Below are 14,101 nucleotides of genomic sequence, written 5' to 3' on the forward strand. Positions count from 1 at the left end.
CTTGAAACAGTAATTCTCTCATTTAAAACTGGCACTGCCTTGATCTGGATTGATGGCAAGTCTTGCTAAAGGAGTCATATGTGACAATAACAGAAAAGCCTTCTCTGGCTGTCCCATGTCAGTCCCCTACCTCTATCAGGTTTAATTTTCCTTTATTTAACACCTAGTTTGGGATATGCTAAAATAACTTGGTTATAGCCTGCTCTGTTGCCCCAAGAGATGAATTGAAGGACTCCCACAGAGTTGATCCCGTTAGATCAGGCTCTACAAGGAACATTCCTCTGCCTGACTTTGCTAATGATTGATATATTGAAGCTATTTTTAACTTTAGAATCAGGGATTTCCCTTCTGTTTCTTCAGGAAAATGTTTGGAATTTTTTTGCTCTCTTCCACGTATACAAGGGGAGATAACTCATTTCAGACAGCAAGAATCTTATCAACACAAATATTCTTTTTCCTGTTGACCATACAAGGAAATGATAAACACATGTTATTTCCTGCATATAGATGTTCAGCTCCACTCTGTCATTAAGAGGAGTACAGGTAATCACTCCCTTGATCACTGGCCTGTTTATATGTTAGTTTTAGAAACTCTGTCAGGATTAATTGCAGTTTCAGGGGCTTGTGTTGCCTTTTGGTGGGGACACTGTCTTGACCAGCAAATATGGAAGTGTACTGTTGAATTTCTTCCCAATATCAATACACTGTATCACATTTTTGGTCTTTTAAGTGCTCCCATATGCTACAGAAATAATTAAATTTTTATTGACTTTTTGGCCTGGCTCCTAAAGATGAATATCCTTCAGATGCTAAACATTTGATAGGTTTGAAGTTTGGGGAAGTTTCTTTTCATTCCATGGAAAATATGCATGCAGCAGGACAAAGGCAATCTTAAGTCTTTCGACATGGTTGGCCAACAGAGGATAGGAGAGAAGAGCAAGGTTGCCTGTAGTTAAAAGAGCAGATTGCCAGTCTTACATATATTAACTTTTCTGCTGGGGTTCAAAGCAACAGAATCAGTTCTGCGCAAAACAATAAAAATGGGTTTGACCCATTTATCATCCACAGGAAGCAGATACACTTGTAAATCGAAATAATGTGGATGCAAGCAGAGGGGTCAATTTTCCCCTTCCCATTAACCTTACACAGAGGCAACATGTATTATCTGGGAATTTTCAGATAAATGCTGACAACCATGCACGAGACACTGATAATTCTGTATTCATGAAAACCCTCTCAAAGCTTTTCTTTCTTTCTTTCTTTCCTTCTTTCCTTCTGTACTTCTTTCCTTATTTCTTTCCTCCTTTCCTTCTTTCTTTCCTCCTTTCTCTTTCTTTTTTATTTCTCTCTTTTTTTCTCTTTTTCTTTCTCTCTCTTTTTCTTTCTCTCCCTTCCTTTTTCAGTGTTTTACTCCATATCATATAATTTGACCACAGCAATGAAGAATCTTGGAAAATCAGCCTTACTGGACCGTATTGACATTCCCTAGAGGAAGTGATCAGATCACGGTTAGCTGCTGTTGCAATGCTAACTCCAACATGGTGATAGTCCTTTCCCCACCTAACACTAGCCAAGCTCCATGGTCATTGGTTTTGTTGATGCATTCAGTTTAGGAGGGGGGCTATTTCAACTTCAGATGGAAAAGTCTCTCTGTCTCTTAGTGAGATCAAACATCTGAGTCCACCTGCCAAGAAATGCAAGGAAGAAGTCACCACATAGTGAATTTTGATCTATTTTTGTTTTTATTTCCTGCTGTTCATGAGAACTAGGAATGCAGATCAGGCTCCACCATCCATCCAGAAGCATGTGTTAGCAAGGCTTCCGCTGCTTCTTGGAGATCACCCATCCCCTTGCAGTTTTTGGCCAAACCTTTTGTTCTCTGTGGGCCATTGGTAATTTATCTGTGACTCATCTCTGGCAAGGGAATCCCAAGCCTGTTGGAGTAGCCTGGGAGAGTTCATGGTGATTGATGTGCTCTGAAGATGAATGCCCCCTGTTTTCCTGTCTCAAATTCTCACTCCATAGTTGCCCTCTGTCCAGAGAAATCTCTGAAAAGCCTTGTATTAAAAGGATCTCCAGAGACTCCTGATGACTCAGCTGGCCAAATGACAAACAGGGCAGAGAAAGGTTGACAAGCTAACTGAAGCGCAACTTAAGAAGTCAATCTGAAGGAAGGATTTGGAGGGAGAAAGGGTGTCCTGTATTCCTCCGAATGGATAGGGCAGGTTCAGTGTTGCATGTCAGTGAATAGCCCGGATGCTGGAAGGAGGTAGAAACCATTGTAGAAACCATTTGAACGGTTGGCAAATCTCATAAAAAGGTTCCTTACTGGGCTTGCATCCCATCTTATTACCCCAGAGCAGCTGTTTTAAAAAGCAGGCATAAACTCACCCTGGCTATTGCAAGCACGTTTTCTGCAAGGTGAAAGGTTTGGCATCTGGAAGTGTCAGAAAGGAGCCTTTTGCCATAAATCACACCAAAAAGCACTCAAATTTGACAAGCGCCTTGAGACCACTTATAGGTTCACCCCTAAATTCCAATATCAAAGAGCAGCCCCTCAAGCTGTAAACTCCTATAATACACCAAGTCTGACATGAGAAGATGCATTAGTGGGGAGTTGAATGGTGGGACTGTTGCTGACACCCCAGGACTCATACACGGGGGCTGGCACACATAGAGCTGCATGAACTCCCTGGCTCCAGTGCCCTGCTCCAAGAATGAAGGGGCTTTGCCTTCACTCAGCTGCAAAACACTTTGCCCTTCTCCCCTTTCCTCTCCATCTCCCCCTTTCACTGCCCAGGTCCTATCAGTGGAGCCAGCTGAGGGCAGACCCAGGAGCTCCTGGGCATGAGTTCCCCGCTTTGCACTCAGGGCTCTCATGGGGCTGAGTCCAGCACAGAGAATCAGACATCTCACGCTTCATTCTTAAGAATAAGGGAAATACATTTTGTCACTATTTCCTCACCATCCAGCATATTTTCTCTGATCAGAAAAGAAAATGCTGTGACACCTCTGCCCTTGGAGTAGTCAACAGTGGTCGTGAACTCCCTCCATATATTTTTTCTTGCTGAAATGCCTTCATAAATAAAACAAGCCTCCATAAAACAGTAGGAAAAATCCACTCCCAGTGAGACTCCTCGGAGGCAATGGGAGTGGATGACAGTGTCCGAAAGGTGGGGATAGGCAGCTGCCCCCTGCTCGCTCACACGGACAGCTGTCTCTGACCAGTTCACTTCTCCTGGTGATTTATGAAGCCCTTTGATCAGAAGCGAGTTTTAATTGCCTGAACTGTAGAATCTGACACGTGCTTCATCAAGTCAAAAGCTGAGCCTCTTCCCCACGCCCCACTCTTCTCTTCCTATCCAAGCCCTGTAGGATTTTAGGAATCCACCCAATCCCTAACGCTATCTTTCAATCTAACTGACCATCGGCTCAATAGTTGACAGAGGAAGGGGAAAAAAAAAAAAAAAAAAAAAATGGAAAAAAGGCAAAAGACTTCTCTGCCTGAAGTACCGGGTTCCCCAACCCATGCACCCCAAGGTCTCAAGAAGAGGCCCCAGGGAGGGGAAGGGCGGGGGACCCCTCCTGGTGGGGCACCTGGGGGACCTCTCCCGGCAGGGACAGACCCCGGGGCAGCCCTCCCGGCGGGGATGGGCCCGGGGGAGCCCTCCCGCCGGCGGCGCGCCCCGTCGGCCGGAGCCGGGTCCCCCGCGGGGAGGGGGCTGCCCGCACCGGGCCTGGCCATGGCTGGGGGGAGCCGGTATCACGTTACTGCCGGGCAGGCAGAAGAAAGGCGAGTGTCAGGCACTGTCAGGTATTAATAGGACTATTTCTCCCCATTAAAGCCATGCCTTTGAGCAAAGGGGTTTCTTTCATGTTCTCCCCCACCAATACTCTGACAGAACTCCTAAAACTCAGGAATTTTCCAAATCAAAGACATAATCATTGTCCTTCTGTCCGTTTCCCCCCTCTCTGCCACACACACTATACCCCAAACTGCTTTAACTGTCATTATCCCCAGCACAGATGCCTGTTTAAATTCTTGATTCAAGCCGGAGGACATTTAATAGCTGACTGGATTAAATATTGCAGACTCCAGCCCAGAATCTCTTTGAAAATACAGGTCGAGGACTATGCCTAAATTCACTGGATGAAAACTGATCTATGATATATGTTTTAAGTTCAGATCTGAGGACTGAGGCGAAGGGGGAAGGGAGTCTGTTCTGGATCTGGTTTATATTGGTGTAAAAACCTTGAAGTTGAAAGGTGTTCCAGGATGCTTGGAGAGGGAGGAAGAGAGAGAGAAAGTGAGAGGAAAGAAAAAGAAAGAAAGAAAGAAAGAAAGAAAGAAAGAAAGAAAGAAAGAAAGAAAGAAAGAAAGAAAGAAAGAAAGAAAGAAAGAAAGAAAGAAAGAAAGAAAGAAAGAAAGAAAAAAGAAAAAATACAGAGAAAAGAAAAAAGAAAGACAGAAAGAAATAAGAAAAAAGAAAGAAAGACAGAAAGAAAGAAAGAGAAAGAAAGAAAGAAAGAAAGAAAGAAAGAAAGAAAGAAAGAAAGAAAGAAAGAAAAGAGAAAAGAGAAAAGAGAAAAGAAGAAAGAAAGAAAAAAGAAAAAAGGCAGAAAGAAAAAACAGAGAAAAGAAAAAAGAAAGACAGAAAGAAAAAAGAGAGAAAGAAAGAGAGAGAGAAAGACAGAAAGAAAGAAAGAAAGAAAGGAAGAAAGAAAGAAAAAGAAAGAAAGGAAGAACCCTAATTAATTAGCTAATCTTTCTACGTGGGAAATGGATACATTTTCCATCGCAAGTAATTAAATATGAAGCCCAGCAAAGCACTTTGAAAGTGCTGAGGTTCCGTGGAGGAATTAGCCGCCTGTTTGAAATTAACACTAATTTGGCTCCTACATCAACAACCCCTCCGTAGACAGCATCTCACTCAGTCACTAAATATGTTTGATAGCTCCAGGGTTCAGAAGCGAGTGTGCGTGCGTGTGTGTGTGTCTGTGCCTGTGTGTCCAGAACATGTACAGTTTCACACGCGAAGAAGAGCCTTACTCCTTTTCAAATTCTGAGATGGATGTAAAAATCATTCTCCCGTTATTTTCGAAATTGCCTTAGAGAATACAAGACAAACCGGCTTTTGCTGAAAATTGTGATAGCAGCTAAATATCCCGAGACCGTCATTTGTAGCATCGATGGATAAGACAGGAAAAAAAGGACTACACGGTTAGTCTTTTATTTAAAAAAAAAAAAAAAAAATCCATTTGCATTCACTTTAAACGTTTTTACAAGATCATGTGATTGGGACTCAAAGGCAATAAATCTAGATTAAGAATCCCTAGGGATTTTTAGACTGACGCTATAGATTATGGGTAGCACCTCAGTCTATTTATCTGCATTATGTACGCCTGCATTGTCATTCTCAAAACTAATGTGCTTAATGTCAGCCCTTTTACCTTTGAAAATATTTGTATAAAAAGGAAAATAAAGACTGAATTCACTTATTTCTGAGGAAGTTCAGAGAGAACTTTTCTATTATTTCATACACATACCTATCATAAAAGCCTCCACCACGGTTCAAAATTAATACATCAAAAGGTAGCCGGACACCCACTTGCATAAATAGATTTGCAGAAACGAGAGGCATATTTACAGCTCATCGAAATGGTTTGTGAATGAAACACCCAGAACACAGGCAGGTGTCTGCAGAAGTCCGACACCCCCCCCCGGCCTGCCCCCGGCTCCATCAATGCCCCGTTGGCAATGGCCAACGCTGACCTGCGTTGTGCCTCCAGGATGGTGGGCTTGCAGAGGGTCTAGCTTCCGTCCCTCCTGCCTTGCCAACGTGCCGCGACAGTGATAATTACGGGCACCGTGGATGTAACACGACCCACAGTTTTTAAATTAAAACACCGGAGGACCTGCTGGCAAACGGCAATAATGGCACATACAAAAAAAAAAAAAAAAAAAAAAAACAAAACCAAAAAAACCCACCCGGGAACGAAGGGCTTGCAGCTAGCGCTGCGCCCTTCCGAAAACGTGAAACCGAGGACAGCTTTTAATTTCCTGGAGAGTCGCGGCGCTGCCGCTCTCCCCGCCGCCGGGCCGGGCAGGGGGTCCCTCCGCCCGCGGGGCCGGGAGCGCCGGGCAGAGCCGGGCAGAGCCGCCCGCCTTCGCCGCGCCCGGAGGGCTCGGGGCTGCCGGGCCAGGCTCTCCTTTGCTCCTCTTAGCGGTCTCTACCCACCTTCAAACAGAAGGCAATTGATTAGTCTCAGTTTCTCCTCCCAGCAGAGATCCGATACTTTCCTTGGGATCAAACGGACTCGAGACTAAAGGAGGGGGGTCGACGGACAGGAAAAAAAGAAAGAAGAAAAAAAACAAAAAGAACGAACGAACAGGGAGAGAGGCAGATCGAAAGAAGGAAAGCAAGAGAAAGCGAGAGAGAAAGAGAACGAGAGAGAAAGAGAGCAAGAACAAGAGAGGGAGCAAGAGAGAGGGCAGAGAGAAAGAAAAAAAGAGAGAAAGAGAGATGAAAGAAAGAGAGAAAGGGAGAAAGAAAGAGAAACAAAGGAAAGAAAAAAGTAAGGAAAAAAGTAAGGAATAAAGGGAGGAGGAGGAAGGAAGGAAGGAAGGAAGGAAGGAAGGAAGGAAGGAAGGAAGGAAGGAAGGAAGGAAGGAAGGAAGGAAGGAAGGAAGGAAGGAAGGAAGGAAGGAAGGAAGGAAGGAAGGAAGGAAGGAAGGAAGGAAGGAAGGAAGGAAGGAAGGAAGAAAGTGACTTTGGCTTGGCACACTGGAAGAGGATAGCAAGTTTGGACCGAGCAGCTGTGTTTTCTTTTCCGCAAAAAAATAAACAAATAAAAATCAATATTTAAATAGAACCTACATACTGTATATCTATGTATAAATACGTATAGAAAATGGCAGGAATGATTTACGCTTGATTTTCTGAGAGCCTTTCTCTTCCCAGTATTTACAAGGCGGGGCTCCATTTGCAAGTTGTACATCTGTTCGTTTCACGTGACATTTTCATAAAAGCTCTAACATCTGGTCAAAATAAACCTCCTTCAGGTACCTGCTTAACTTTTCACATGTCAAAATCCCTTCCCCGCTGAAGCTCCCCTTTCCCCCACGGCTGCAGCCGTGTGTATTGCTCCTTTCTCGACTGCTTGTTTAATGACTCTGCCTCGTCCCAAACAGAACAAAGCAACCCTAAACATGAGGGGGCGACCCCGACCCTTCCCAAGAGCATCCTTCCCCCTCGCCCCCTCCCACCTCCAGGTTTCCCCGCGTTAAGGGGGCAGAGCGGGTCCCCGTCCCGCCGCAATATTGCGCGGCGGGATTTCTGCACCGCAGCAAACAGACTTTGCTGCACCCCCCGCAAGGAAACCCGCGCTCCTGCTCGGGCTGATATTTTACACAACACTGGTAAAGCTCCCAAAGCCAGATGATAAGCGCTTAATTGTCCTGAACCCATTCCGTTATTATTTCTGCTGTTATTGATTGCTACCGCTATCATTGTAGCCGTGTTGATTTCAGTGTGACTCGTCAGGATTATTTTGGAGTGAAACGCGTCCTCTTTTGTCCGTGTCCATGCAGGGAACAAGAGAACTTTCGTAAAGTTCCTGCAAATTTAATGCCACCTCTTTATGAAAAGAGCGGGGAAGTGTCGGCTACCCAAAACAAGAAGACTAAAGAAGGGTGTAAGCGCTCCTGGGCGGGCGGAGGAGACAGGGAATTACTGGGAGAATGGACAGCTTTTTCCCCGATCTGAATACTTGGTTTTGGTTTGCGTTTTATTTCGGATTTTTAGGCGGGTGTTATCATCATCATTATGTTTCCGGAGCTTTATTGTTCCTGGTCTGTAAAACCGCTCTGAGCCTCCCGCAATCTCGATCACTTGGTCCTTATAAATGGCCGGCTGTTTGCTTTTAAAAAAGAAAAGGGGGACTTTTGTACAAGTGATTTTAACCTGCTCCACCTTCAAGTGACCTGCCAAATGCTCCTTCTTACTTTATAGACATCTGGGAATTCCATACATGCCTTAAACTCCAATTACACACCTTCTTCAAAGGACACGTGCTTTGATTTGCCAAGAACATTAAGTGGACTGAAGTCGAAAGAAGCTGGTGCAGAAGTTAATGTAAAATACATCCTGTGCCATGTTTACTGCGGGCAGGTTACGCTGTGCAGCAAATAAAATAAGTCCTGGTGGGATGTGGATGTGTGCGCCTCCTTTTTTTCGCCTTAGCCACCCGGAACCCTCTACGGGGTGGACTGGACTTGCCATCACCACCACCACCACCACACTCTTCCCAAAGATGCTAATTTATGGCGGAGCGCTCCCGCTCTCCCCGGCGGGCCCGCTGCCTGCCGGAGCGGGGCAGGTGAAGAGACCGCCGTGTGAACCGGGCGGGAGCAGCCACCGAGGGCAGGGGGGGAAGCAGCGCCGGGACAGGGGAGGAGGAGGGTCCAGCGCCGGGATCTGAGCCCCTTCCCGGGAGTCGTTCCCGGAGTCGCCGAACCCCGCGGTGGCTCTCCCCGGGCGGCAGGTGCCCGCGCTGCCGGCGCCGCAGGTGACGACCCCCTCTTCCCCTGGGCTTTTTCGTGACTTTTGTGTCCATGTGTCTCCTTCGCCCCCCCCCCCCCCCCCGCCCCCGCCCCTCCCCGTTCTCCCCCACACACACACACACACCGCGCGTTTGTTTGTTTTGCTTAAAATTACAGATGCAGGGAAAACCGCCTGACATCATGGGAGCGGGACAAGCGCGCACTTTGAAGGGTTCCTGGGCAGGACTTCAAGTGAAATCATACGCCTGGGAGGAATCCGATACCGGCCTGGAGAAAGCAGCGGGGCGGCCCCTGCCAAACCGAGGAATGTGCGAGGGCCCGCGGCCGGCGCCCCCCGCCCGCCGCCCCGCAGGAGGCGCAGCGCCCAGCGCCCGCGGCGGCCGGGCACCCTCGGTAGCCGCCACCTCCGCGCCCCGCCGCCTCCGCCGCCTCCGCGGGGCCCGGCGGTGCGGCCGGGGCCGTGGAGATGAGACGCGAGAGCTGCTCGGACCCGGAGCTCTTCTCCGCTCGGGTTTGCTTCTCTGCGAATAAACGGGGCGTATTGATGCCTTGGAGAAAGAAGCAAAATCAATCAGGGCTTCCAAAGGCAGAGCTCATTTTCTGATTGCAAGAGTGTTTAAAATTCCCAAAAGACAAATTAATATACTTTTTTTTTTTTTTCCTACAGCAAGCCTGACTCTGACTTAATCGCTTTTGGCTCTAGCCCCAGGAGCACCAGGCCTCTGCAGTCCCCAACTTCAACCCAGGAAAGGGCATGCTTGTAGTTTTAAATCAGGATTATCTCCTTTTTATGATTTTTTTTTTTTTTTAATGAAGCAAAGGTAGGGGTTAGCAGCCGGGAGAGCACATCGGCTGAGCGCCCGGGTGCTCGGGGAGGGCTGCAGTACCCGCAGGGACCCGGCTGGAGGGGCCCAGGGGTGAAGTGGGGAAACGCGACGGTGGCATGAGCCCCAAGGACGGAAGAAACTGGGGATTTTTCTCACCCGGATATTTCAGCTGGTGGGAAAGGGCTAGCACAGGCTGGGCCAGAGGCCACTCGCTGCTTGCGGCGGAGTCAATCAGGTTTGAGTCCATCAAGTGGAGTTGCTCCGGATTTCTGGGCCCGTTTCTAAGGGCGAGCAGGGTTTTTAAAATGCACCTAATTCCTCATCCATATGTCGCAGGAATCCCCATCCACGAAACACGCCTTCCCCTCAGCATCGAGCAGCTCATCTCGGTTTTGTTTTGTTCTTTTTTTCTCCCACGAACCTATTTTCTTCCTAAACGTGGGGCGTTTTTCCTCCTTTCCCCGCTACGATTTCTCCCCCAAAAGGAGCAGCCGAAACAACTCCCAACTCCTCAAATCCCCCCCCTCTCCCAGCCCCACGACCAAAGCCCCGCATCGACTCCCCCTGCCCCTCGCTCTTGCTGCAGCCGAAGGACCGCGGACACACATTACCTCCCCCTCGGTAGCCGGGTCGCATCGGAGCGGGTTTTTTTGAGAGGTGCGAGTCGCTGAGCGGGGAGCTGCGGGTCCCGGGTGCCGGGGGAGGCAGCGGCTTCCCCACTCCCACCGGGAGCTCGCAGCGGCTCCCCCTTCCTCTCCATCACGGAGGGCCGCGACCACCAGAGTCCCCATCCAATTTCCAAGTCCTCGCTAATCCGGCAGTGCAAACAAGCGCTGCGGGCTCTCTACTGTAAACATTGCGCACTGGCCTAAAATATGCACGATATTAAATTCATAATACTGTTATGTCAGCAATAGACGGTAATATGTGGATATGGAAACAAAAACATTCAGGCAATAAAGTCAACTCAACCTGGGCTATGCAAACAGGCTCTGTTTTGAAAAAACACCCCATCCTATTTACCCTAGACACTGCCTGAATCCCGACGGCAGGGTCCCTGTCTCCGCGGGGGACACTGCTCGGCTCCCAGGGCCGGGGCGGGCGCTCCGCGGAGGACGCCTCTGCGCACCCGCGCACCCTGCGCAGCCGCGGAGGGGCAAAGAGGCTCAGCTCCGCGGGCATGGACCAGCTGCGAAACGCTTGGGAGATGAGCGAGTGACAGCAGAGGCGGAATCAGCTGTCCGTTTGTAAGGTTTGGGGTTTGGGTTTGTTTTAGGTTGGGTCGGTTTTTTAGGTGGGGTTTTTTGTTTAGTCTTGTTTTGTTTTGTTTTGTTTTTGTTTGAACAACTTCCCTTTTCACCTTCCTTCCGAGCCCTCAGAGCTGGAGGTTTCCTCTCTCTTACAACTGGGGTCTCGCCGCACACTGGGACCCCGCGGAGGATATGGTGAGAAGAAACAGAGGCAACATGCGCCCTACGTGTAGAAAAGGAGAAGAGGGCAGGTTAGCGTACACCTCCGTGCTTCGTAAAACGCAAATGAGATCGCTAGTCTATATATTATATAAAACCCTAGAGAGCAGAGCAGTCAAACATCACTTCCACCGGAAAACCCCACTCGCTAGACACTTCCCTATTTCAATCCCACGATCTCTCGCTTTGCCTGTGGATGGACGAATCCCTGTTTAAAACCGATGCCCCTTCCTCAGGGATATCAGCAAAAACGCCTGCTCCGGGGGCTGGGGAATGAGCCTGGCTCCCGCCTTACATCTGGGGGGCAAAGCCCAGCGGCAGAGCCAGAGCTCCACGGGGGAAGCTCCGCTCCCCGTGGAACTCCGCGGCGCTCGGCGTTAAGATTACAGGGGGAAAGGGAGAGAAAGAGAGAAGAGAGAATACCCCCCCCCCCCCCCCAAATGCAATGAGCTTCAGCGCAGAATAATAAAGCTGTCTCAATAAATAACATGCCTGTGTCTGTCAGTAGCTAGTTTATTTGCGTTTTTCGCCTGGTTTGTTTATACTAGTGCCCCCTCTCTCTTGGGTGTCTTTACAGCTCAACAAGCAGGTATTTATCTCCAGTTCCAACCCTGAGTTCTCAGAGAGACCAAACTTTATGGTTATTAAAATTTCAATCATATTTATTTATTGCAGAAAAATAATATACAATGATATTTACAAAACAATCATAAAAATAGGAATGCATTTAGACACCGGATCTATTTGCATTTTAACATGGGTCATCAATAAATAAATAAAATGTTTATTTTTTTCTCAGAGGAAAAATAATAATAATAAAAAAGTTAGGAACTGGGTATATAACAGCTTGAGCCCAGCTTATTCCCCCCTAAAAAAAAAATACCCCAAAAAAAGTTTTCATCTCTACAGGGATATTTTTTGGTTGGCTGGTTGGTTTCATTCAAGAATGAAGAAAGTCCACAATAATGTATTTCCTTTCATCAGTGGCTCATAGGCACGATCTCTTGGGAATGCATGCAAAAAAAAAAAAAAAGGCAAATAAAAAAAAGTCAAATTCCAACATTCTTCGTCAAAATTAAAAAAAAAAAAAAATCGAACGATTCAGACTTCTATCAGAATGCAGAGATGTGTGGATTGTACCGACGCCCAAAGGGTAGTCACTGTCCAAAGCCCTTGTCTCTTTCTCTTTCCTTAAGTGCTCCCCACGCCCTGCTTTGAATTTGGATATTGCTCTTCTAATTTCCAAGAAATCCTTGGTACTTGTTTTGTTGTTTTTTGGTTTGGTTTTTTTTTTTTTAGACAAGACCAAAAAAAAAAAAAATCGTATCCAACTTCAGAGTCTCTAGATTGTCCATTTTCTCCTTCTGTGGGAACAATGTCATCTGCAAAAACCCAGAGAGGGCGGAAATCTCGTTACTGAAACGAAAGATCACACATAACATCTGCCTACACCTCTCTGTCCCTGGAAACACACGTATCGGCCGTGAATAGAGGAGGGAGGAACGCGCGCCTCTGCCGTGCGGGCGGTGCGGTGACCGGGTGACACCCCGGCCCGGCGGCCAGCGGTGTCAGAGCCGAGGGAAGGGGGCTGCTGGGGGCGGTAGGAACCGCTCATGGTTCCGCACGCAGGCGGACGTGGATTCACTTCAAAATACTAGCGGCGGCGGCAGGAACCGTCCCAGCAGCTCCGCTGGCTCCGCAGCCTTTGGTGAAAAAGTGATCTCAGGCCGGCCCCATCTGGCCGGGGCACACCCGCACCGCCGCCTCCGCCGCCTCCCCGCCCGCAGCCCACCCCCGCCGGCCGCCGGCAGCGCCCCGCCACGCGTGGGCCCCGCGGGGCCCGGGGGCGCACCTCGGGCCGCGTAAGGGGAGGGACGCGCCGGGGCCGGGGGAAGAAGGGGGAGGGGGGGGAGGACGGGACACACTTCCAGCCGCCCTGCTCTCCAGCCGGCCCTGGAAGCCAGGCCCCGCCGGACGGGGAGGGCCCCTCTCGCCCCACGGCCACGCGTGCCCAGCCCACGGCGCAGCCGGCGGCCCCTCGCCCCCATCTCCCCCCCACCCTCCCCTCCTTCTCCCCGCCGGTTTCGGGGTCCCTGCCTTACCTAGGGCTCCTGCCGGGGGGATGCAGGTGGGGGACGCCGCCTGCTAGTGGGATGCGGACATGGACCAGGCGCCCTCCATTCTCCACACGGAGAAGGCGTAGCTGAGCCGCTCGTGGGCCACATAGCTGCAGCTTGCCATCTTGGAGTCCAGCTCGTCGCTCTGTAAGACCTGGTAGAGGAAGTCGATGTACCTGGCCGCCAGCTTGAGGGTCTGGATCTTGCTCAGCTTGTCCGAGGGCAGCGTGGGGATGATCTTCCGCAGGGCGGCGAAGGCTTCGTTCAGCGACTGCGTGCGCTGCCGCTCCCGCACGTTGGCCATGACCCGCTGGGTCTGCAGCTCCTCGTAGGACTGGGGGCTGCCGCCGCCGCTGCTGCTGCCGCCGCCGCCCCCGCCGCCCCCGCCCGCCCCGCACTTCTTGCCCCGCTTGCCTTGGGCCGGGCTGCAGGGCTCGTCCGCGGCCCCGACGGCGCCGCCGGCGCTGCGGCGGCTGGAGCGCCGCTTGCGCCCCCCTCTCTTGTTGTTGGGCAGCTGCTGCCGGTCCGGCTCCTCTTCGCTGTTGCTCAAGCTGTCGTCGGCGGGGGAGACTGGCGAGTTTGACTCGTCCTGCTGCATCATCTCTGGGGGGAGACGCGAGAAGCGGGCCGGGAAGGGGGGGGAGGGCAGGGAGAAGAGGGGGGCACCTAACCCGCCAGCTCCCCCTTGATCGGCTGCTTCGCTGGCCTGCGAGGAGAAGGAGGAGGAGGAGGAGGGAGGGAGGGAGGGAGGACCTCACTTTGGGGGGAGGGGGGATGGCATCAGGATCCAAGAGGAAAAAAAAAAACCGCCAACCAAAAAAAAAAAAATATCCCTCCCGATCCCTCCTTGGAGCCCGTTCGAGGTGTCTGGGATTGGGAGAAAGTTGAAGACTTGGAGGTTCTTATAGCTCCTGCTGGCGGAAAGTTTGGGGGCAGCAGTGTCATTGGCCTGACGTGGAGAGGAGGGACTTTTGCTGAGTTTTATAGGAAAGTTTCCGCTTCCCCCCCTCCACGCCCTCCCCCAAATATTTTTTTTAAGCCATTCACAAGTGATCCGGCCTCCCCCCGCACACACGCATACATCCTTACCCCAAACCCTTTCTCGGCTTCCCTCTCTGCGGTTTC

General features: G+C 50.0%; 1 protein-coding gene across 1 annotated transcript; it reads right to left on the minus strand.

Moving 5' to 3' along the window:
* Window positions 1-11,622: 11,622 nt before the first annotated feature.
* Window positions 11,623-13,834, minus strand: TWIST1 (twist family bHLH transcription factor 1). The gene is made up of 2 exons (XM_082479550.1): window positions 12,962-13,834; window positions 11,623-12,241 (listed from the first exon to the last, which is right to left on the minus strand). Exon 1 carries the CDS (start codon window positions 13,575-13,577, stop codon window positions 13,005-13,007), a length of 573 nt encoding a protein of 190 aa, XP_082335676.1. The 5' UTR covers window positions 13,578-13,834; the 3' UTR covers window positions 11,623-12,241; window positions 12,962-13,004.
* Window positions 13,835-14,101: the final 267 nt, after the last annotated feature.

Source organism: Vanellus vanellus, assembly GCF_965231255.1.
Source record: "Vanellus vanellus genome assembly, chromosome: 2".
Taxonomy (NCBI): Eukaryota; Metazoa; Chordata; class Aves; order Charadriiformes; family Charadriidae; genus Vanellus; species Vanellus vanellus.

Bases quoted from the DNA above. Each gene is read 5' to 3' on its own strand.
- TWIST1 (XM_082479550.1), bottom strand. From the start codon at position 13,577: ATGATGCAGCAGGACGAGTCAAACTCGCCAGTCTCCCCCGCCGACGAC.